The following is a 21,185-nucleotide window of genomic DNA, read 5'->3' on the forward strand; positions in this document are numbered from 1 at the left end:
GCGCAGCCCCGCCCGCCCGCCCGCCCGCCGGGTCCTGCGCCGGATTTATGAATGGGGCGAAGAGGCCACATGCCGCCGCCGCCGCGTGGTGACCGCACGCAGCCCGGGCCCGCGGAGCTGCCGCTGCGGTGAGAGCGCCGGCCCGGCCCGGAGCCGCTCCGAGGACTTGTTGCTGCCGCGGGGGCGCGGGGGGTGCGGGCCGGGGCCGAGGGCGGCCCGTGCGCGGAGAGCGCGCGCGCGTCCCGATCCCGCCGCGCGCCGGGCCGTGCGCCCCTCGCCTCGGGTGGGTGAAGCGGGGGCGTGGCCCGGGCCGGGGCGTCCGAGGGTCCAGTGCGCGCGCCCTGCCTCCTCGGCGCCCGCGCCGGAGCCTCCTCTCGCCCCCCTCCGCCTCCCTCCCGGGCGCTGCCGGCCCGAACCCCAACCACCTGTGCACCCGAGACACCCAACTCCGCCCGCCCGCGCCCCGGGGGGAGGCAGGGGCAGGGCCACGCCGCAGAGGGGGCCGCCGCGCGCCGCCTGCCGCCTCCCGCGCGCTCCCCTCCCCCGCTGACGCTGCCTGCTCGGGAAGGGTGTTTGGAGGGCAGCGGCCGCCCCAAGCCGAAGCCCCGCAGCGCTGCTTATGATCAGCTCGGTGTGTGTCTCCTCCTACCGCGGGCGCAAGTCGGGGAACAAGCCTCCGTCCAAAACATGTCTGAAGGAAGAGATGGCCAAGGGCGAGGCGTCGGAGAAGATCATCCTCAACGTGGGCGGCACGCGACATGAGACCTACCGCAGCACCCTGCGCACCCTGCCCGGCACCCGCCTCGCCTGGCTGGCCGACCCCGACGGCGGGGGCCGGCCCGAGCGCGCGGGCGGCGGGGCGGGCGGCGGCGGGAGCTGCGAGTTCTTCTTCGACCGGCACCCGGGCGTCTTCTCCTACGTGCTCAACTACTACCGCACCGGCAAGCTGCACTGCCCCGCCGACGTGTGCGGGCCGCTCTTCGAGGAGGAGCTCACCTTCTGGGGCATCGACGAGACGGACGTGGAGCCGTGCTGCTGGATGACCTACCGGCAGCACCGCGACGCCGAGGAGGCGCTGGACATCTTCGAGAGCCCGGACGGCGGCGCGGGCGCGGGCCCCGGCCAGGAGGCCTGCGAGGACGAGCGGGAGCTGGCCCTGCAGCGCCTGGGCGCCCACGAGGGAGGCGCGGGCTCCGGCGCCGGGGCCGGCGGCTGCCGAGGCTGGCAGCCCCGCATGTGGGCGCTCTTCGAGGATCCCTACTCGTCCCGGGCGGCCAGGGTGAGTGAGGGGTTCGAGCCTGCGTCAGGGCTCCGCGGGCGTGTGCCAGGGGGCACGTCGTGGCGGCGGTGGTGGGTAGGGGCCTGGAGGAGTCACCGCGGCCTCCTGCAGGGCCCCCTGTCGCCCGTGGGTGCTCAGGGCAAGCGCACACCCCCTCGCTCCCATGCTTTCTTCATCAGAAGATTGCACACACTTGACTTACTACTTGGACCCAATCCCAGATGCCTGCTTTGCCGCATCCCCTCTCAGCAAGTGGGGTGCCCTTAGCTGAGCTCTTTCACCCACCCCCTTCTTTTTTTTTTTTTGGTCTGCACAGGCTGCTTGTCTCCATCAGCCCCCCACTTCGCCACAGGCCAGAGACCTGGAGAATTGGCATTCCAGCCTCCACTGGGGTCATGCAGGGTTTAGGGGAAGAAAGATAGTGTGTTGGGTGCCTGCTGGGCGCCTGCTCGGGCAGGCCAGGCCGTTGCCTGAGCGTCCTCGCCCGCCACCTCCTTTAAAGCTTCCCAGCAGCTCAGTGTACTCAGAACTGCAAGTTTCAGAGAGGGGGACACGGGCTTCTGCCTCTTCAACTCATTACGGGCAGCGCCAGGACAGAGCCCACCCCTTTCCTCCAGGTTTGGGAGAGGCCTCCTTCTTTTTCTCCAAGCAGGTAGGTCCCGGCGCCTGTCTGTGTGTGCCCCTGAGGCGTCCGGACCAGGATGAGGGCAGAGCGAGACGCGGCCCGTGTTTGGGCTGCAGAGCTGCCTGGGGACAACCCTGGATCTGTTGTTGCTGCTTTTTTTTCCTCGCTGCAGCACAAATTGGCTTCCCAGGAAGCCCTGGTTTAGGTTACTGCTTGAAATGGATGAGGGGAAGGGGGAGGGGGACGAGCATCATTAACTCAAGCAAGAACTGGTCCTTTTCTACCCCATCCCAAGCCAACCTAGTCTCCACAACTCCCTTAGGTGGAAGGGGGTGAGGGGGGCATGTGCTTGGGCAACTGAAAAAGCCCAGAAGGATGGTGGCTTTAGATTCTTTAGAAAAGAGCACCCTGGGGCTGTTGTCTGATCTGACCTGCCTGACTGGGGCCTACTTGGGAGACAGGAAAGAGCAAGCGAAGTGTTTGTGTCTGGGGACTGCCCTCTGCTGTGGAACTGGTTGTCACCTCTGGCATCCCCAGTCGTCATGCTAATGAGTCTCAGAGCCCGCCACCTCCTGGGCCTCGCCACAGCCCTATGGCAGAAGGGAAAGTTCCACCCAGGGGAGGCCAAGACATGGGCAAATGGGGCTGCTGGGAGGGGCCAGAGGGCCATAAATGCTCGACCAGGGCAGGTACCTCACCTGCCTGGAAGAGCGGGGAGGAAGTAGGGGTCTCAATGGCCAGGCTGGGGCGTAGGAGTCCCAGGGCAGCCCCTGGAAGGCAAGGACCTTTTTCAGACCTGAGAGCAGGGCTAGGGGTCAGCTGCCCTTATTTCTCTGCAGTCCCGCCACCACCCCAGACCAGGACTTCTCACACCTTCCCAGCCCTGTCAGTGTCCGCTCTTGGCTGCGTGCACGAGGGGACAGACATGTCCGGAGAACTCAGGCTCCTGCTCAGCTGAGGGAGGGAGAGCAGGCAGATTTGGCTTAATAGAGGCTGGGAAAGACGGCCGGCGGGCGTGAGTGAGATGCAGTGATTAGGGAGCTGGGCCTATTTCTGAGCTTCCGGAGGTCCCTGGGGACTTTCCACCTGTTCAGGGTCTTCTCTCGTGAATTCAAGAGGCTGTGCCATCACTGAGTTCATTTTCTCCTTGGCTTACTGCAGTGGCCCGGCCAGGAGCTCTTCGAGCGAGTGCAGGGCTGGCTGACCCCTTGAAGTCCTCTGGGAGCACGGGGTGCTTTGCTCCCAGGTGGAAGGGAGTCATGCCAATTGCGGTGGAAAGCTTGGACAGGGTTCATTCTTTCCACTGAAGCAGCAAAGAAATGGGGATTCAGAAGAGTAAAGTGTCCTGTAAAAGATACTTAACTAATAGCAGAGCCAACCAGTCACCCCTAGTTTCCAGCCCCCTTCTGTTCATGCTGATGCGAACAGCTCCTGCCAAAAGAGGACTCACCTGCGAAGGAGCACGGACAAGGCAGGCCTCCAGCTGTTCCTGGGGCACAGTGAGAGCACATCAGCTTGAAAATCAATAACCACTCCTTGCAGGGTCTTTGCTGTGTGATCTCTAATCCTCCCGATAAACCTATAAGGGAAGGATCATCCCCATTTTTCAGACAGGCTGTGGGAGGGTCAACCACTCTTCTGAGCTCGCACAGCTAGGTAGAGGCGGGCTGTGACTCAGGGCCAGGGCTCTGACCTCCCAGGCCCTCGCTCTTCAATTGCAACCTGTTCTTACCCCTGAACAAGGCTGATTTCCAGGCGGCACTGGGTTCTTACTCTGGCCTGGGAGGTGTCTGAGTTCTGCACCTCCCGTGGATGACCTCAGGATACCCAGGAGCCGACAGGGGCCTCAGAAGGGACACTTACGCTGTTATCCCTCCAGGCCTGTGGGTCTGGGGTTCTGGGGTGCCCTCTCTGTTCAACCCTGGCCAATATTGCGCCTTCCCCACCTCCACACTGTCCTCTGGGTTTATGCAGAGTGTTCTCACTCTGGGGAGGCTGGCTCCCTGGAAGGGGCCCTGGGTGGGCCTGGGCTCTGACTGAGGTTGTGTAAGGGAGCCCCAGGCGCCTCTTCTCACTCAGCAGCCTGGTCATTTGAGGGGTGCACCATGACGGGAGGAAGAGAGACACAGGGGAAAGTGAACAGAGCTGATTATGGGAGCCTGTTGCTTCGCTACCCATCAGGGGGTGTGGTGCTCACCCCATTCCCTTCTCTGTGGCTGGGCCCATGCCAGGTTTCTGTAGCCTGACCTGGGAACAGGCACCAAGGGCAGGCCCGTCCTGCCCCCACCTCCCCACAGTCCCAGGCTGTGAGGGCTCACCACCAGCAGAGCTGCCTTCTGGGGAGCTGGGGAGATTGGGGGGCACAGGATCCAGAGCTATAGAATCAGGCTTTCTTCCTTTCCTGAGGGTAGACAGGAGGCTGCTGAATGGGAGCCCCCCCTACCCTCCCTCACCCCCAGTGGCCACAGGTCCCAGTGGTGGGACTGGCTTGAGCTCAGTGAGCAGCCCTATTAAGGATGGCAGCTCTTCTTTGACAACATCACCGCCTAGACTGAGTTTTTCCCATGCTCTTTCCCTTCTGACTAGAGGAGGTGACCCACAGGGACCCCACTGGCCCGGGAAGGAGCTGGAGCTGGGGCTTGTGCCTCACCGCCATCCTGTGGGCTGCTGGCCCCCGGGCTTTCTCCAAATGTCTCTTCCGGCCCCTGCGAGGCAGGGATGACAAACCTCAGTTTCCGGAGAAGGAAACCGAGACTCGGAGGGGCTTTTCAAGGTCACACACCTGCTGGTAGAACGAGGGGTGTCTTGAGTCCAGGGGTGTGCAGTGTCACCGCCCGGCCCCTCCGGCGGCTCCTGCCTCTCCCCTCCCTTCCCTCCGCTCTCCCTCCAGGAAGAAGCTCTGCAGAGCCGCTCTTGTCAGCGCTTGGTCAAGTGCTCTTTTCTCACTCCGGGGCTTTCCTTGGACAAGAAGAGAGGAGGTGTGGCTGGGAGAGGAGACGAGGTTTCCCTCCACAGGGAGAGGGTGGAACCAAGGCCTTCCAGGGTGGTAACCGGGGCGCCTTTCCTGCTCATCCCTTCCGAAGTCCCCGGCCACCTTGGCCTGGGCATCGCCCGGGCCGACGGGTGCGTGGGCATGACGAGCTTTGGCGTGAGCATGAGGACCAGGACTGACGGGCGGGCTCGGCAGGGACAGGACCCTGATCCGAGGGGCTGGCGCCCTTGCCTCTCCGCTCCCCCCGCCCCAGCAGAGTAGCCCCAGGGCTCCAGCATGGAGGTGTGGAGGGGTTTCAGGCCAAGGGCCGCAGCCTCCCCACCCAGCCTGCCGCAGCCTTCCAGCCTCTTCCTGGGTTTGTTGTGTTTTGTTCTGCACAGACCAACATTCGCCTCTGAACATCTTGTCTCTGGATGATGAGGTGTTTCTGTTTGTCACCGTTTGGGGTGGGGTGTAAGGTGGGGGAAGGGGATGGAATAAACTTGGGCTATTTTGGAGAGGTAGAGGAAGAACAGAACAGAAGCAGGAGACCTGCCTTGGGAACAGGGAGCCCCTCCAGCCCCTCAGCTCTGCCTGGGGGCCAGGTCAGCCTGTGATGCTGGGGCAGGGGCGCTTATGCCATCCTTGTTCCCGGCACAGCCGGCCTGCCAGTGACCTGTGGCCCGGTCACCTGCTGGCGTTTTTTTCAAGCAGAGTGATGGTCACCTGACTCCTGGCAGGGACCCCCCAGCAGTCAGCTTGACCCTCTGTCCCCTCTAGCCCACTGAGTGGGGCTGACCTTTCTTCCCGACAGCCTCCCCGGGAGCAGGCGGTCACCTTGGCTGCAGTGCAGTCATTCAGAAAACATTTATTGAGCACTTACTACATCTCAGACACCGACCGGTTTCTATAAATATAAAGATGAGTCAGAGGTGGTCCCTGCACCCAAAGATGCCGGGTCAGATGCAGTAGGTGACAGTTGGGGGAAGTCAGGTGACAAGCCCCAGTGATGTGCACGATCACGAGAGGAGCCACAGCAGTCTTAAAAAAGTAAAGTTCAGTAGGAGGTGAGAGAAGGAAGGATTGAACCTCCCTCTGTGGTTGGGGTGTGGGGTACAGGGAAGCTTTAGGGGGAAATACTATTCAAGCTGGGTGGGCTCTGCTGGATAATGACTTAGCTTAAACAATTTTCAGAAGGAGGCAGGTTATAAATAATTATATAAATAAATTCTCCTTGTGGGTAGCGCCTAACCCGGCAGAGTTAGGGACGAGGGGAATTTCCTGGCCAGGGCAGAGATAGAATAGCTTGGGGCGCACATGGGCAGTGACCAAGAATTGCATTAGATTGGGTAAGTCATGACCAGTGACCTGGGCTGCACTGAATCCTTCTGGGGCTGGGACTTACTGGCTGGGACTTACTTCTGGACTTACCTTACTGGCTCTACAGCCTAGTATCCCCGAGAAGCTGCAAGTGCCGGCTTGGAACCAGGGGTTCCAGACTTGGTGGGGAGGGGCCAGGGCCAGGTCCTAGGGGAGCCCCAAGAGGGGACTAGCCTTTACTGCGCAGGACCTCCCCCAGGAGCCCAGAGACAACTCAGCAACGCCTTGCCTGGCAGACTCCCTCTCCTTGCCTGCCTCTTAGCTCCCAGGACTGCCCACTCTTTCCAGCCCTGCACTGCTGGGCACTAGGCTCTCGCTTCCCCGGAAGGCTCAGCTCCTCATCCCATCCCCACAAATCTTCCTCTGCAAGTGTCTTTGGCTGTGTTCTCAAATTTCCCTTCTCCTACACTTCATCCTTAATATAGGTTTTTGGGCATGAGCGTTCTTATGTTTATCTGTCCATCTGTCTCCTTGGCCCTCCCTCCTTTGGCTCCCCTCCCCTGCCCCCGCTGATTGTATTTCATTTCCAATGACTGGTGTCTGTCACCTCTCCCCCCGACCCAGCCTGTGCCAGATTCCTGAGACACGCTAGGCTCTGTGCTGAGTTTTACAAATACCATTTCTTTTACTCTTCACAACAGCTTCACGGGGTGGGTACTACTCTCATTCCCCTCGACCCACCAAACCTGCTGTGGCCTCAGGGCCTTTGCACTGTCTGTTCTCGCTGCCTCTCAAAATATGGATCTTCTTATGACTCCCTTCCTCACGCCTTCAGGCCTCTGAGGGCACCGAGGCCTTTCCCTGACCACCTTATTTGAAATTGCTCCCCTATCCACATACTCTTTGCTCCCTTCTCTCATTTTTCTCTCTAACACACTATCTCCCTGCAGTAGGATGCAAGGTCTAAGGGACAGGGGTGTCTGTTTTGTTTCCTGCTATTACTCAGCACCCAGAATAGTGTCTGGCACATAGTAGATGCTCAGTTTTCCACAGGGCTGGCCACAGTTGAAACACCAGGGTCTCTGGGGATGGTGGGGCCACAGCAGGACATGGCCAGCCAAGGGAAGCAGAAAGCTGAAAGGGGCACAGAGGCCCCTCTGCCTCCTCCCAGCCAGCAGGAGAGGAGTCGCAGCAGGCAGGACCAGTTCACGAGCAATTTCCACTGGGGCATTTTCTCTCCAGCAGAATCCGTGTGCTGTGTCCTCAGGCAGTGGAAAGAATTGACAGTTTCAGCCATGGGACCAGGGCAGGTGCCTTCTCCCAGGCCTCAAGTCTCTTCATCGACAGAACAGCAGAAAGGGTGTTGAACTGGATGACCTTCCAAGTCCCTTTCACTTCTAAAAAGTGCTATTTTTGACTCCACAGCCAACGTGCCTTCAGAAACTGCATGCAGAGATCACCATCCATCTCCACTCTGTCACCATGTACAGAGCACTTACTGTGTACCAGGCATGGCTCATGTGGAGCATTTAACCCTAGAGTAACATTGTGGGGGGGGATCCATGTAGGGAGGTAAGTGGGGAGAGGCCCCACTGTCCAGAGCCTATTGTCCTCATTGTATAACAAGGAAACTGGGAGCATTTACCTGGTCAGTGGCAGGGCTGGGATGGGAACCCAGTCCGGGTGACCTCAGGGCTCCTTAGCTCTCCTTGGCCTCAGTCCCCCGAGGCCAGTGTTTGGCAGGGGCCGATGGGACGGAGGCTTAGCTAGTCACTGCTAACTCTGCCCAAGGTGCACAGGCTTAGCTATTCACTACTATTTCTGCCCAAGGTGCGGTGGGGGCTGAACAGGAGACTGGAATGTGAAGCCTGCTGCTGCAACCCCACCACCCCTCCTTGAGCCTTTTATGTCCCAACCAGCGTCCCTGCCCCCAGAAAGGAAGGCCTGGGGAAAAGCACCAGTGGCAGGCTGGGTCCCCACTTACAAAATAATTCAGTTTGGGGAATAATTTGGGCCTTGCATAGGAATGTATAATTTCAGGACACACGTGGGGTCACCTCCCAGAGCCCAGGCCCCTGTGTCTCGGGCTGTGACTTCCTGGGGTCCCTGCCTGGTGCCTGCTGCCAGGCCTGGAGCGGCCTCAGGGGAGACTGAGGCCCTTCAGGGCTTCACGGGGAGCTGTGGATTGTCTCCACTTGGACTGATGAGAGGACGGAGGGCTCTGAGCTGAGAAATAGGGATGGCGGCCCCTCTTTACCTGCCCTTATCTTCTGGGAAGGTGAAGGTGAGGGGTAGGAGTAAGGAGATGGGGCCATTCCTGGTTGAGAAAGCGAATGAACACAGCTGGAATTTGGGGGTCTGCTCCTAATGGGGGAGGGCTGGTTGGCGCCCCTGGACCTGCCGCAGAACGAGCACTGTGTCCGGTGAGGAAGGCACTGGGCAGGCTCGTGGGCCCTCTGGTGAGCCTGGCCCTGGCCACGCCGTGCGCCCTCCCCTCCCTCTCTGGTGCCCTCATCTCGGCCCCTTGGCAGCTCTTCTTGAACTTGTTTTTCCAAATCACTAATTAACTTCACACTTGAGCTCCCAGGTGTGCCGAGTCTCCTGGCTAACTTCCCCCCTCGGAGAGAGCAAACTCCTGCTTCCCATGCTTCCTGGCGGAGCTGGGATGTGCCGTCCTATCCCTCCCCCAGCCCTCTCTGCTTTGGGGTTGGGGGGCAGCGCCAGGACTCTGGGTTCCCAGTCTCACTGTGGCCTGTGGGCAGACATCCCTTCCAGCTCTGCTCCGGAAGGCCATGGAGAACCCGCAGGCCCTTGTCACCCTGTAATCCCCTGATAACCCCCATTTCTCAGGGGAAGAAGAATACGCCAGAAAAGGAACTTGAAATTTACTTTCACAGGGGAGAAGTCCAAGGCAAAGTTATTAAGTGGGACAGCGATTCTGTGGTTCACTCCCTCACCCCACTCCTCTGTGCCTTATCCGATCCCCCCATCCATACCCCGGGGGAAGATAAGTCTTGGTGTACATGGTGTCTGCTCTCAGCCAGAGGTACTTAACCTCAGGGCTGAAATAGCACAGCGCAGCCTGGAAGCATTATCAGTCATTCCAAGAAGTCTTTCCCATGAATTGACCCTGCCTGGGGTGAAGCAAAGCTAGAGCGCTGAGTTCAAGTCTAGTCTCCGTCCCTTCCATGCTGTGTGACTGCAGGCAAATTTATAAGCCTCTCTGATCCTCAATTCCACTTTCATAAAAAAATGGGATGATGAGGCCAACCTCCCAGGTCACTGGGAGGACTGAAGGTAGTAACACATGCACAGTACCCAGCTGTGCCGGGGTCGGGGGAGCAGCTATTGAAGCCTCCTACTCTCAGCTCCCTGCATAGACTTGCTCCTCCTGCTTCTGGAACCCTGGAGGTGCTTTTTGTTTCATTTCCCTAGGACCCCTGTTTTCCCTACTGGTGTTCTGCAGCACTAAAAACAAGGTATGCCCCCCTCCCTGCAGTGCAGACTGCAGTGTAGTGCAGAAAAGTACTTCTGCAAGGCCGAGAGGGCGGCATCATGATCAGGTGGAAATTGGGGTGGGGTAGCCATGGGGCCTTCCTAGTGGTTGTGGGGTCCTTTCATCCTCCTGTGTAGGCTCAGCCATCTGCTTAGGCCCACCCTATCCACCAAGCAGGGCAGCAGTAGTGGGGGCAGGGACCCCAGGAACTCCCTGATGGTGGTGAGTGGCATTGCATGAATAACAGATGAAGCCTCCACAATGGGTGTTATTACGTGCATTTCATCTCCATTCATGACCATGGGACACTCAGCCCCTTTCTCTGCACTGTCACCACTCTAGCCAGATCCCAGCAGCCGATCAGCCGCTGCCTCTCTTGGACCCCAGGGGGTACGGTCTATTTTTCTTTGGCGCTCAGGGAAATGTCAGTTCTCAGGATGGGGAAGGCTGGTTATTTGGGCAGACCACGCTCTTCCTGCCTTGCAGTCTGTTGTCTTCCTTCGGAGGCTTCTCACTGTCTGGGCGTCAGCCGGGAATCCTAAGGGGAGAAGTAAAAGAGAGGGAGTGGGACTTGGGGCGTGGGGAGGCAGGGCCTGGCTGGCAGGAGGAGGCCCCAGGTCATTCCTGCTAGCCCCAGCCTCTGGGTATACATACCCCACACTGCAGTGGACTCCACACTCTCACATGCATCAGAATTACCTGGAAGGCTGGGCCCGACCCTCGCTTTTCTCATTCACTGGGTTTGCATGGGGCCTGAGCATTGCATTTCTCACTCCTTCCTGCTGCTGCTGGTCCGGGACGCCACTTTGGGGAGCCCAAGCAGACTCAGCCCAGAGCTCTTTGGAAATGCAGACTCACAGGCCCTGCCCTTAACTTCCTGAATCAGAATCACATTTAACAAGATTCCCAGATGATTTCTGTGCCAGTTAAAGAATCATTAACACACATCTGGCTAGAAGTGGGCAGGGCTAGGCAGTGGGTTCAGTTCCTTCCAGCAGGAGCAGCCTGGAGTTTCTGTGCAGTGACAGGGGTTAGGAAGTGCTGCCTTAGAGCACCCAAGCCGACGGTAAAGACCCTCTGAGGAAGGAATTCCAGCCTGACAGTGCTGTAATCTCACCCCCCACCATCGAACGGACTGCCTGGTGACCCACCTTCCAGGAGCAGAGAGTGTCCTCCCCTGGCCCTGCCTGACCCATTCAGCCCTGTCCCTACCCAGCCCACCTAGCTCTGCCTGGCCCAGCCCACCCACCCCTACCTGCCCTGCCCTTGCCTGGCCCACCTAGCCCTTCCTGCTAGCCACTTGGCCCTCCCAGCCCTCCCTGACAGCTGCCCCCACTTTCCTTCCCACCGCAGGTGGTGGCCTTTACCTCTCTCTTCTTCATCCTGGTCTCCATCACCACCTTCTGCCTGGAGACCCACGAGGCCTTCAACATAGATCGCAACGTAACTGAGATCCACCGCGTGGGGAACATCACCAGCGTGCGCTTCCGGCGGGAGGTGGAGACGGAGCCCATCCTGACCTACATCGAGGGCGTGTGCGTGCTGTGGTTCACGCTGGAGTTCCTGGTCCGCATCGTGTGCTGCCCCGACACGCTGGACTTCGTCAAAAACCTGCTCAACATCATCGACTTCGTGGCCATCCTGCCCTTCTACCTGGAGGTGGGGCTGAGCGGGCTGTCGTCCAAGGCGGCCCGCGATGTGCTGGGCTTCCTGCGGGTGGTCCGCTTCGTGCGCATCCTGCGCATCTTCAAGCTCACGCGCCACTTCGTGGGGCTGCGCGTGCTGGGCCACACGCTCCGCGCCAGCACCAACGAGTTCCTGCTGCTCATCATCTTCCTGGCCCTGGGCGTGCTCATTTTCGCCACCATGATCTACTACGCCGAGCGCATCGGCGCCAGGCCCTCCGACCCGCGGGGCAACGACCACACCGACTTCAAGAACATCCCCATCGGCTTCTGGTGGGCTGTGGTCACCATGACCACGCTGGGCTATGGAGACATGTACCCCAAGACGTGGTCGGGCATGCTGGTGGGGGCGCTGTGTGCCCTGGCCGGGGTGCTCACCATTGCCATGCCGGTGCCTGTCATCGTCAACAACTTCGGCATGTACTACTCGCTGGCCATGGCCAAGCAGAAGCTGCCCAAGAAACGGAAGAAGCACGTGCCGCGGCCGCCCCAGCTGGAATCCCCCATTTACTGCAAGTCGGAGGAGACCTCGCCTCGGGACAGCACCTACAGCGACGCCAGCCCTCCTGCCCCGGAAGAAGGTGTGGTCGAGAGGAAACGGGCAGGTGAGTTTGGGGGTTGGAAAGCAAGCCGCCCCCCTTGGCTGTGGGAGCCCCCCAGGTGAACCTCAGCTCTCGGGATTTGACGTTGTGCTTTATTGCCCCGAGCTTCCCTGCCTCTAGTGACAGAGGGCAAAGGGTTAAGGCGGATAGCTGTATCCTCTGGCTCTCTGGTAACTCCCTATGCGTCAGGGTCTGTGGCGTGGGTTTCCCACCCACATTGTGCAGCAACGGGCTGCAAATTAGAAGCCTGGGTTTTAATCCCATCTTGGCCACCGGGCCCTGAGACCAGTAGGTCACCCGCTCTGGCCTTAGATTCCCCACCTGTAATGATGGAAGTGTTAATATTCTACCCCCAAGACTTCAGTCAGACTCAAATGAATGCCAGATAGGAAAGTGCTTAAGTTAAAGCCACTTTACAAAGATCAGGCGCTGTCATTATTAGCGAGAGAGCAGGGCAGCTGTTCTCCCAAGGTGCATCAACGCATGAATCATTTCTTCCCGAACGTTCGAGTCTGGTGTCTCTTGGCCTAATAAATGTGATAACGTAACAGCAGTGGGAGGCTGCCTTCTGTTCCATACGAGCTAGATTGAGTCCTGGGCTCGAGGTTTAACTGGGATGGAAGGGAATGAAAAGGGAGTGTCTGGCAACAGGGGAGAATCTGGTATCTGCAGCCTGGAAGGGGGGTGTCTGAGGGGCTTGAGCCTATTTTTCAAGCATGAGAAAGGCCACCCCAGAAAGCTTGCATAAAGAAATAGGAGAGAAAATTGACTGAATCCATAGCAACAGGGAGTTAGGTTGGAGGCTGGGAACCTAACTGATAGGTGCCTGAGAGAGGTTTGGGATTCCCTTTGGGTGCCAAGCATTGGCAGGGGCAGGAGGATGAAGGAGACTAAGGGAGCACTTCCAGGCAAGGCTCTGGAAGCAAAGTAGACTCGTCCTGCAGGGGAGGTACCTGGCTCAGGAGGTACCTGCCCCATTGTTGGGTGTTCAGTGTACATGCTGGGGCTACTCATTCCCTAAGGTCTCTTGGGGCCTGGGTCTTCCAAAGACCCTGATGGAAGTGTTTCCGTCAGGTTCATCTCGTCCCCCCACCAGAGTGGTACCCCCTTCCCTTATCCCTGAATAGAAATCCCCCAAACAGTGCCCCAAGGAATCACAGGTGTACCCTGAGGTCCATTCAGGGCTCAGAGGGAACCTAGCAGCAAAATGCACAAGTCCCTAGGCCACTCCTCAAGTCATGCTTACCTCTAGGCCTGTCAGCTATGCTCTGAGCCAGACCCTAACTGCTAGGATGCAGTTAGGGCTTTCCTGGCCAGTGCTGGGGCCACTGCCTTCAGGCTGAGCAGCCCCCTTCTCCAGATCCAAGGGCCCACCTTCACCTGTGCTGCTGCCTGATGAACAGGGGCCTGGAAGTTGGGGCCCACAGCAGTATTGGGGCCTCTTCCCCTCTGAGTCCTCTCCAGACAAGCCGGGGGGGGGGGGCAGGTGCCTGAGAACAGAAGACTAAATCCTTTGGGTGCTTGATTCTGCTTGGCTGCTGGGTAAACAAGAATAACTTTCAGGTGCTTTCAGGTGGTCCAGGAAGCAGCTGTGTGAGCTGCCCTGTTGGTTTAACCATGGAGCGCCCCCATTCACCACACAGGCCAGGCCTTATCCCCGGCAATGCAGACTCATCCAAGAGTCAGCCTGAGACAGCCCCAAGGAGGAAGCCGGCTGCCTCCTGCCTTGGGCTGACCTCATGGGGTTGCCAGCAGCGGGCCAACTTGGGAAGTCCCTACTTCAAGCACTCTGGGCTGTGGCCCCATCTTCTGGGAGAGATGCTGGCCCAGGCAGCCTTCAGACCCAGCACAGCATCCTGGCCCTGCCCCCTGTGTCCTCAGGCCTCCACCCCAGCTCCAACAGCATTCCTTCACAGTCAGGCCTCTGCTCTCTGGGTATGGGTGAGAGACCCCGGGAGGCCTGAGGAGGGGGGCCTAGGCAGCCCCTCATGCAGCCTCCTCTGTCTGCCCCCTTTAGACTCCAAGCAGAACGGCGATGCCAATGCGGTGCTGTCAGATGAGGAGGGAGCTGGCCTCACCCAGCCCCTGGCCTCTGCCCCCACCCCCGAGGAACGCCGAGCCCTGCGACGCGCCGGCACCCGTGACAGGAACAAGAAAGCCGCTGCCTGCTTCCTGCTCAGCGCGGGGGACTATGCCTGTGCCGATGGTAGTGTCCGCAAAGGTATGGCTCCCCAGGCCGGGCAGGTGGGGAGCCCACACGGAGTAGCGCCTCCCCAGTGTGCCCCACAAAGTGTGAGGTCTCCTCCTCCCCTGAGGCCGTGGCCACCATCTCCTCTGCCTTGGACGCGCCCCCGCTTTTAGGAAGGGTGCCCTGAGCTCTCAGTCCCTGAATTAGAAAGGCTTCCGCATCCCCAGAAGTACACAGAGCCTGCCCTTCACCCCCAGGTGCCCACAGGGACGATGAGGCCAAGGGGACACCAGATCACCTTCTCTTTCTTTGGTTTCTGCCACCTTCGGGCCTGACCCCAGGTCACTGCCACCTTCCCCTAGTCCTTTAGAAAAATGAGGGCTTCCGCAAAGAAGGAGCCACCAAGGACGGTCAGGAGTCAGGGTGAGGAAGAGGTGCTGATTCGAGCTCTTCAGCGTAGAGGGCAGGCCCACATCCTCCCGCCTCCTTGGGGTCCTGGAGCCCAGGAGGGGCTGCCCAGCTCTCCTGGCACCCGGATGTGGTCCTCTGAGGCAAAGCCGGAAGGCGACCAGGCGGTGGGAGTGCCAGGGAGAGAGGGTCCCCTTGGCGGGCTGTTCTGAAGGATTCGGAGGGTTCCAGCTGTAGCCCATGCCCATCTGACAGGGAAGGCTGAGACCCCATCCGCTGGCCTCAAACAAGAGGCTGGGTGGTGGAGCCCACAGAAGGGGCCAGGAATGATCGAGGCAGTTGAGAACTGACAGTGGCTGAGAACCAGAGCTCTCAAAACCGAGCACCCCTGCCCAGTTCCTGATCTTTTTCTTAAGTCACATGCGCTGGCCCTGTGACCTAACCCCCCTAGTGGCCTGCCCGGCTTCCAGATAACACTGAGCACCCCCAAAACAAAACATTCCCCTGGGTTTTCAGGCTGCTTCTTAACCAGCCCTCTTTGCAGCCAAATCTCTGTCCCCTCCACCCCCACCCCTGGCACTCTTCCCACTGTCCCGAAACTTCACATCAGGATGGGTTGTGTTAGGGGCAGTAGCTGCTGTGAGAATAGCCTGTGATGCCCCGTCCTCCCGAGGATGTCCCCGACCTGCTCATCTGTCAGCCTCCCGGGCACTGCCCAGGCCCTTTCCTGGTGCTGTCGGTGCCACTGTTCCCACAGGACTCCCAGGTCATCCTCGCCCTAACCAGGCCCGTGAGAGGTGTGTCCAGCCTTGCAGGGCCTGCGTCCTCTTGGGTGGCAGGAGCAGGGATCTGGCTTCTGGAAGACGATGACCCAGAGGCTCCAGCTGAATGCTGCAGGCGGAATGTGCTCAGACTACTTAGACCCTCTCCAGGGTCCTCTGGTCCCCCCTGGCCACTGTGCACCCCAGTCCTCAGCCTCTCGATGTGCCTGTCTCCCCTGCTCCCACCCAGCCACACAGTAACTTCCACTGTGTCCTTGTTCAGACCCCGTCTCTATGGCTGGAGCAGGCTTAGCTGGTCTAGAATGTGGGACAGGGGTCCCCAGCCCCCAAGTAGACCTTGAGTCAATAGAGCTGAGTGCTGAGCACCCCTGGTTTTATCCCAGTATTGTGAGGGGAAGAGTGGAAGAGGCTATGAGGATGTAAGTCAGAGGAGGGACCGTGAGGGCCTGGGGAGCCCATGGCATCTGGGGAAAGGGCTGCACGTGTGCGTGCATGGGATGGGGGTGCCTGTGTCCCACCACCGTATCGCTGGGTGTTTGTGGGACCCAGCTGCTCTATTTCCAAGATGCCTCCACACTGCTTCTTGGCAACAAGTATGTAGCTCAGCCAATTAGAGTGACCTTCGAGAGGGAACAGGTGGGTTGCTGGGAAACAGGGCCTGCTAAGCAAGTGTGGCAATTAGCATCGCCAAACTCCCAGCGCGCACTCGGCAACTTTCCCTACACCAGACCACACCGCACGCTTCTCTGTGCTCGCTCGGGCTGCACGCAGGACTAGGAGCCCGTGGGCCCGGCCTCCTCCAGCCACTGGCACAGATGCACCCCTCACCTGTAGCTGCTCAGGAGTCAGCATGTGTGCTCGCTGGGAGGATGGTGGCCGGTACCTACTGGGACTTCTTAGGCTCCAGAAAGGAGTGTGTTGGAGGCTTTGGGGTCTCCGTGCAGCTGGAGGGAACTTAACCTGGGGACAGTGACAAGGCAAAGGTCAGCTGGGTGTGAGGGCCCTGGAGTCTGTTCTCAGGAGCCCAGGGGACCCTGAGACCAGGGAAAGTCAGGGAGCTTCCCAGGTGGGCTAGCCTGCCTGTGTGCCCAGCAGAGCCCCCCCTGGAGTGTGGCTCCATCCCATGGGAGCTGCTCAGGCCGGGAACCGCTCCCCTCTGACCCCTGTGCCTTTTCTTCACCAAGGCTGTGAACAGTCCCGGAGTCTAAACAACATAGCAGTTGCTGCTGGAACCAGTCTGGGGCTGTCTCCACTGGCATCGCGACACAGCTCGCCCTACCCTCAGAGAAAGCTGCTCTCCCACCCCTTCCACCCCCTCCCCAGCCCGCCGCCTGGACACTCGGCTCCGTAGCCGCAGCCAGGGCTCCCCAGCCCCGGGCACAGACAGGCACACTCACATGCCCCCTGCTCCCTGGGGCCCAGGGCTGCCGGGCAGGATGCAGGAGAATTCAGGCCTCTGAGCCTCTCCTCCACAGCAGCCGGCTCCCCAAAATGTTCAGCTCTGGAGCCTGAAAGCGAGGCAGGGAGATTCCTCTCAGGACTTCTGCCCCACCTGCCTCCATCTTGAGCTGGAAGTGCTGGTACCCAGGACCTTCCTCTCTGGGCACTGCTCTCTCTCAGGGTCCTGCCCAATCACAGCAAATGCATATGCATTCCTCGTGGCCTTCAGCTAGTCACCAAACAACCTACAGTTGCACATCTCTGTCTGTCTGTCTGTCCATCCCACACGCAAGGAATAAGGCTGTTCCCGTGGGGAGCCTCTGTGGTGGTGGGGGGGTGCATGAGCCTTAGGAGCAGTGCCGTCCTGAGGGAAGACACCTGTTCTGGTCTGCGGGCACAGGTTGGGGTGCCTGGAGTGGGAGCCCCAGACTACCTTGACAGGGGATGCCTCCCCTCTGAGGCCCCAGGTTCAGAGGGTGACACCCAGCGGCCGCGCTCGGCCTCCCATCTGCTCACAGAGCGGTGGCATCTCTCACCACGCTGCTTCCACGACAGTTTTTCTTCGCTCTCCCGCTCCCCCAAACTCCCAGCCCTGCTTCTGAGTCACCTGCCTCTCCGCCAGCCTCTGCGCTCTGTATTCCTGCCAGAACCGGAGACTCATCTAATTTCTATAATTAAGTGTATTCATTTACCTAACGAGCCTGGGGGTACAACAGGTTTGTGAGTCACTGAGTGAGCAGGGGTGCACCCTGGGCAGGGGCAGCTGAGGGAAAGTGGGGACAGAAGCCATCCTGCCCCCCGCCTGCTCCGGGCCCAGGGAGGGCGAGGCGCAGGGGACCCCTGCTCCAAGAAGCGCCTGTGCGAGGCTCTCCAGCCCTCCCCAGCCCCGGGAGTACCTCGCGCAGACATTTCCTGTTTCACCTGATGGGAATTAGACCTGACAGCGGAGTCGTGCGCCTGGCAATTTTTAGAGTCAGATTATGCAACTTTGTGAGGGAATGATTCAGGAAGGTCCGTATCTGCTCCTTCCAGGGTGAGCAAAGATGGGTATGGCAAGACAGGCTTTGGGGAGTCGGCAGGAGTCGGGGGGATCTGGGGGCCGCCTCGGAACATGAATGGGATGGAAAGATGAGATGGCTCGTTATGGGGTTGGGGTTTCTGAGAAGCCTGCTCCAGGAGCATCCCGTTCCAGTGTCGTCTTCAGCTTTGGGCAGACAGGGAATGTCCCTTCCAGAAAGGTCTAGTCCAGGTGGGCACTGGATTCCCCAGCCCTGCTATTTGGTGTCCTGCTAAGGGTTGAGAAGATACAGAGGTAGCCTCGTGACTGCCTTTCAGAAAGCGACAGGCCCGTGTGGGGACAGGGAAACCGGGGCACCCCTCCCCTCATAGCAGGTCTGAGAGCCCAGCCACCTCTTCATGGGACAGATTTAGTCCTGTCCCTGCAGAGCGTCCTGACCTCAGGCCCTGGCTGTGGCCGGGACACGATGAGCCCAGTGCCCTGAGTAGCACCGGAGCCGCTGCTGTTTTCTTCTGACTTGCCTTCCTGGTTTGGGGAACCGAGGCGGCTATTTCTGTGGCAGCCCTCAAGTTGTCAGGAGCCCAAGTTTCCACGGCACCCACCGCCTCCTTCCCTCTCTTCCCTCCTACAGGGATGGGCATGCTCACGGCACCCCTATGGTGGGCACAGATGTCCCTGGGCGACACGTTGCAGGAGTGCCAGGCTGGAGCCCCTAGTGCCTTGGGAGGTGGCTCCCACGTGTCCCTCCTCACCTGGTGGCTTCTGTCAGGGGAGACACAGGACCTGGCCAAGGGGGCAGATGAGGAGGCTGGACCCTCCCAGGGCCCAGGAAAGGACAAAGTGAGCCTTGGCATTTACAGCTGCCTGCTGTGCACTGGGCTCTGCTTGCACAGGCCTCAGGCTCACCCAGGCCGTCAGCCTCCCTGCTCCTGGGAAGGTCCTTCTCACCCACAATCTGCTTTACCTTGGATCTGGACGTAGGCCTGTGGGCATATGTTTGACTTCTGGAAGTCTTTCTCACACAGCAGGGGCCTGCCCCTCTTCAGAACAGGGGAGCGGCCCAGGTAGAAGTGGTTAACTTACTTCTAGTGGTACCAGGGCTACTGACAACCACAGAGGCCTCTTCTCACCCCCTCAGGCTCCTGAGAGGTTGTGGCTCTGAGTTGGAACTAGAGGGCAAATACCTGTTTAGCCAAGAGCCCAGAGGAAGTCAAACGGGAGGTTGCATCCCTGCCCGAAGACTGGGGCTCCTGGAGGTACCCTGGGGCTGGACCGCCCTTTCAGAGCTCCCTGGGAGAGAGGACCTCCTCTGTCCTGGCCAGTATCACGCTCTGAAATCTTGTGTTAGCTGCTTAGTTTCCCGCACTGGGAAGGTCAGAGAAGGGATAGGCCACTGATAACTCAGGCTGAGGATGGGATGCCAAAATGGGTTCTCTGGGTTGGGTTTCTCAGTAAGATGCTATTTTCTGGCCTCTCCTGACATGGCCACATTCATCCTCCCTGACCTTCCCTGTCTGCATTCCCCTGCTAGCTGCTGAGACTCAGTTCCTGCCAGCTTGAGGGAGGGGGGCTGGGCACGGCATGGTGGCAGACTCCAGAGCCTCCTTTACCCACTCTGGGCCTATAGACTAGCCCCTGGTGGTGATGGCAGGTGGTGCTATGTCAGGGGAGTCCGAGTTGGGCAGAAAGGGGTCTAGGGACCGCCTGTGGGCTACAGTCTATACCAAGCACCTTACCATTGCCTCCATGCCAGGCTGCAGCACTATGGCCTCTCTTCCCTTCACATTGGACCTTTGATCACCTGGGGGCTAGTGGGTCCTGAAGCTCATTACCTGAGCAGGTGTGGAGATGAGCTGTCACATCACCTAGGAGACACCTTGGCCCACTGCTGGGTCAGCAGAGGGGTGATGAAGGGGCTCAACCCATCCCTGCCCCATCCCTGCTCTTCTGGCCTCCTAGCCCTGGGCCCCCATGTTTCCCAGCCCTGCTCCTGGCCTGCTCCTTAGCCCACATCCTGTGGGCTGGTAGCTGGCTTCCTTCTAATGTCTTATTCTTTGTTTCTCCCTCTCTTTTGCTGAACCCCTTGTCCCCACCCCCCCAACCCCAGAAGGCAGTGTTGAGCCGAAAGCGTGCGTCCCAGTGTCTCACACCTGTGCTCTTTAAACACAGAGACCTGCCAAGACGCCCTCTCGTCCAACTATGCCCAGGCCGAAGTCCTCACCCTCTCTTAAAGCGGCACCAGCGTGAGAGAGACAGGCAGACAGACAGAAAGCCAGAGGCTTAGGGAAACTCTGGAACCCAGGCAAGAATCTTTCGCTGGGAAGGACTCAGATATCCTTGTTTGCACAGGACTGGCGGAAAACCTCCCATGTGACCCTCGGGTCCTGGAGCCATCCGGGCCTGATGTTCTGTTCTGTTGTACATTGAAGAGATATATATGCACATATAGTATCTATATTCATACATACTATACTCTCGTGTGTAGTGCACGTGCTACTGGTGGTCTGTTTTCTTTGTTAGGCTGTGTCTCCCCAGCCCCTGGCCCACCCCAGGCTGTCGCTCCCTTCCCCCCACTGGCCCCTTGTTTCTGCTGAATGTGAGTGGAGTGTCCCAGGAGTAGTGTCCCTGGGACTGCCAGTCCAGCTGGGTGGTCCCAGACAGACTCTCCCTCTTAGGGGTAGTTCCCCTGTGGGCAGGTGGCCTGCTGGAGGCCAGATTGCTCCTGAGGGTCACTGCTTCATTAGCCCCACCCCACCCCAGATTGGGGCTCTACCTCCCACCCCATGCCTCAGTTGTGGGGGACTTTCAGGGGCTCCTCTGCAGCTGTTCCTACTCCTTCCTCCACCTTACCTGTGTCCTCGACAGAGGGGGCGTTTTGTCTTTTTGTTTTATTTTATTATTTTGTTCTGTCTCCTTTGTCCATTTGTTTTCAAAGATGCTGCTGGGCAGACGGGCAGGGAAGGGGTCTGTCTGCCCATCTGGCTCAGGGGTCTGAGAAGGGGAAGCCTCGGGCGAGCGGAGACCAGTTGCAATACTGTACTTCCTGGCCGGTGGCCAGAGGATGTGTGCAATAGCAGAGGTCAGGGGGCCCCTTCGACCTTGGCCTCTGCCCCTCCCTTGGCCCTTCTTCCCTCCCCCTCAGCCCTCCCTGCCCCTCCCTGGTGTCAGTCAGTCCTTTTCTAAAGCTGTCCCCTCGTGTGTGTCTCAGGCGTGCCCAGGCCGGGCCCTGCTGCCCTGTCCGCATGCCTTCGACTGTCATGCTGTGCTCGAGCCCCAATAAAGACATCTGGAGCACCCTGTGTGTACGTGACTGCCTCTGCCTCTCCTTTCTGGCTCTGTGTCTGCGGGGACCTCCTGGGGCTTCCACCCCA

The 21,185-nt window shown here is 59.4% G+C and overlaps 1 protein-coding gene across 3 annotated transcripts; it reads left to right on the forward strand.

The window, feature by feature from the left end:
* Positions 1-449: 449 nt before the first annotated feature.
* Positions 450-20,045, forward strand: KCNC4 (potassium voltage-gated channel subfamily C member 4; the record flags this gene model as incomplete). Of its 3 annotated transcripts, none has more annotated exons than XM_084241811.1 (4): positions 450-1,279; positions 11,045-11,981; positions 13,996-14,199; positions 19,984-20,045. In XM_084241811.1, the coding sequence occupies exons 1-4, from the start codon at positions 620-622 to the stop codon at positions 20,043-20,045; spliced, it is 1,863 nt and encodes a 620-aa protein (XP_084097937.1). In that variant the 5' UTR covers positions 450-619. The 3 variants fall into 3 exon arrangements, with proteins under 3 accessions (XP_084097937.1, XP_084097938.1, XP_084097936.1); XM_084241812.1 differs by lacking the exon at positions 19,984-20,045 and adding an exon at positions 19,922-19,977; XM_084241810.1 differs by lacking the exon at positions 19,984-20,045 and adding an exon at positions 16,541-16,707.
* Between the last annotated feature and the right edge of the window lie 1,140 nt (positions 20,046-21,185).

The sequence above is a fragment of the Talpa europaea genome (assembly GCF_964194135.1).
Source record: "Talpa europaea genome assembly, chromosome: 9".
In the NCBI taxonomy this organism is placed as follows: domain Eukaryota; kingdom Metazoa; phylum Chordata; class Mammalia; order Eulipotyphla; family Talpidae; genus Talpa; species Talpa europaea.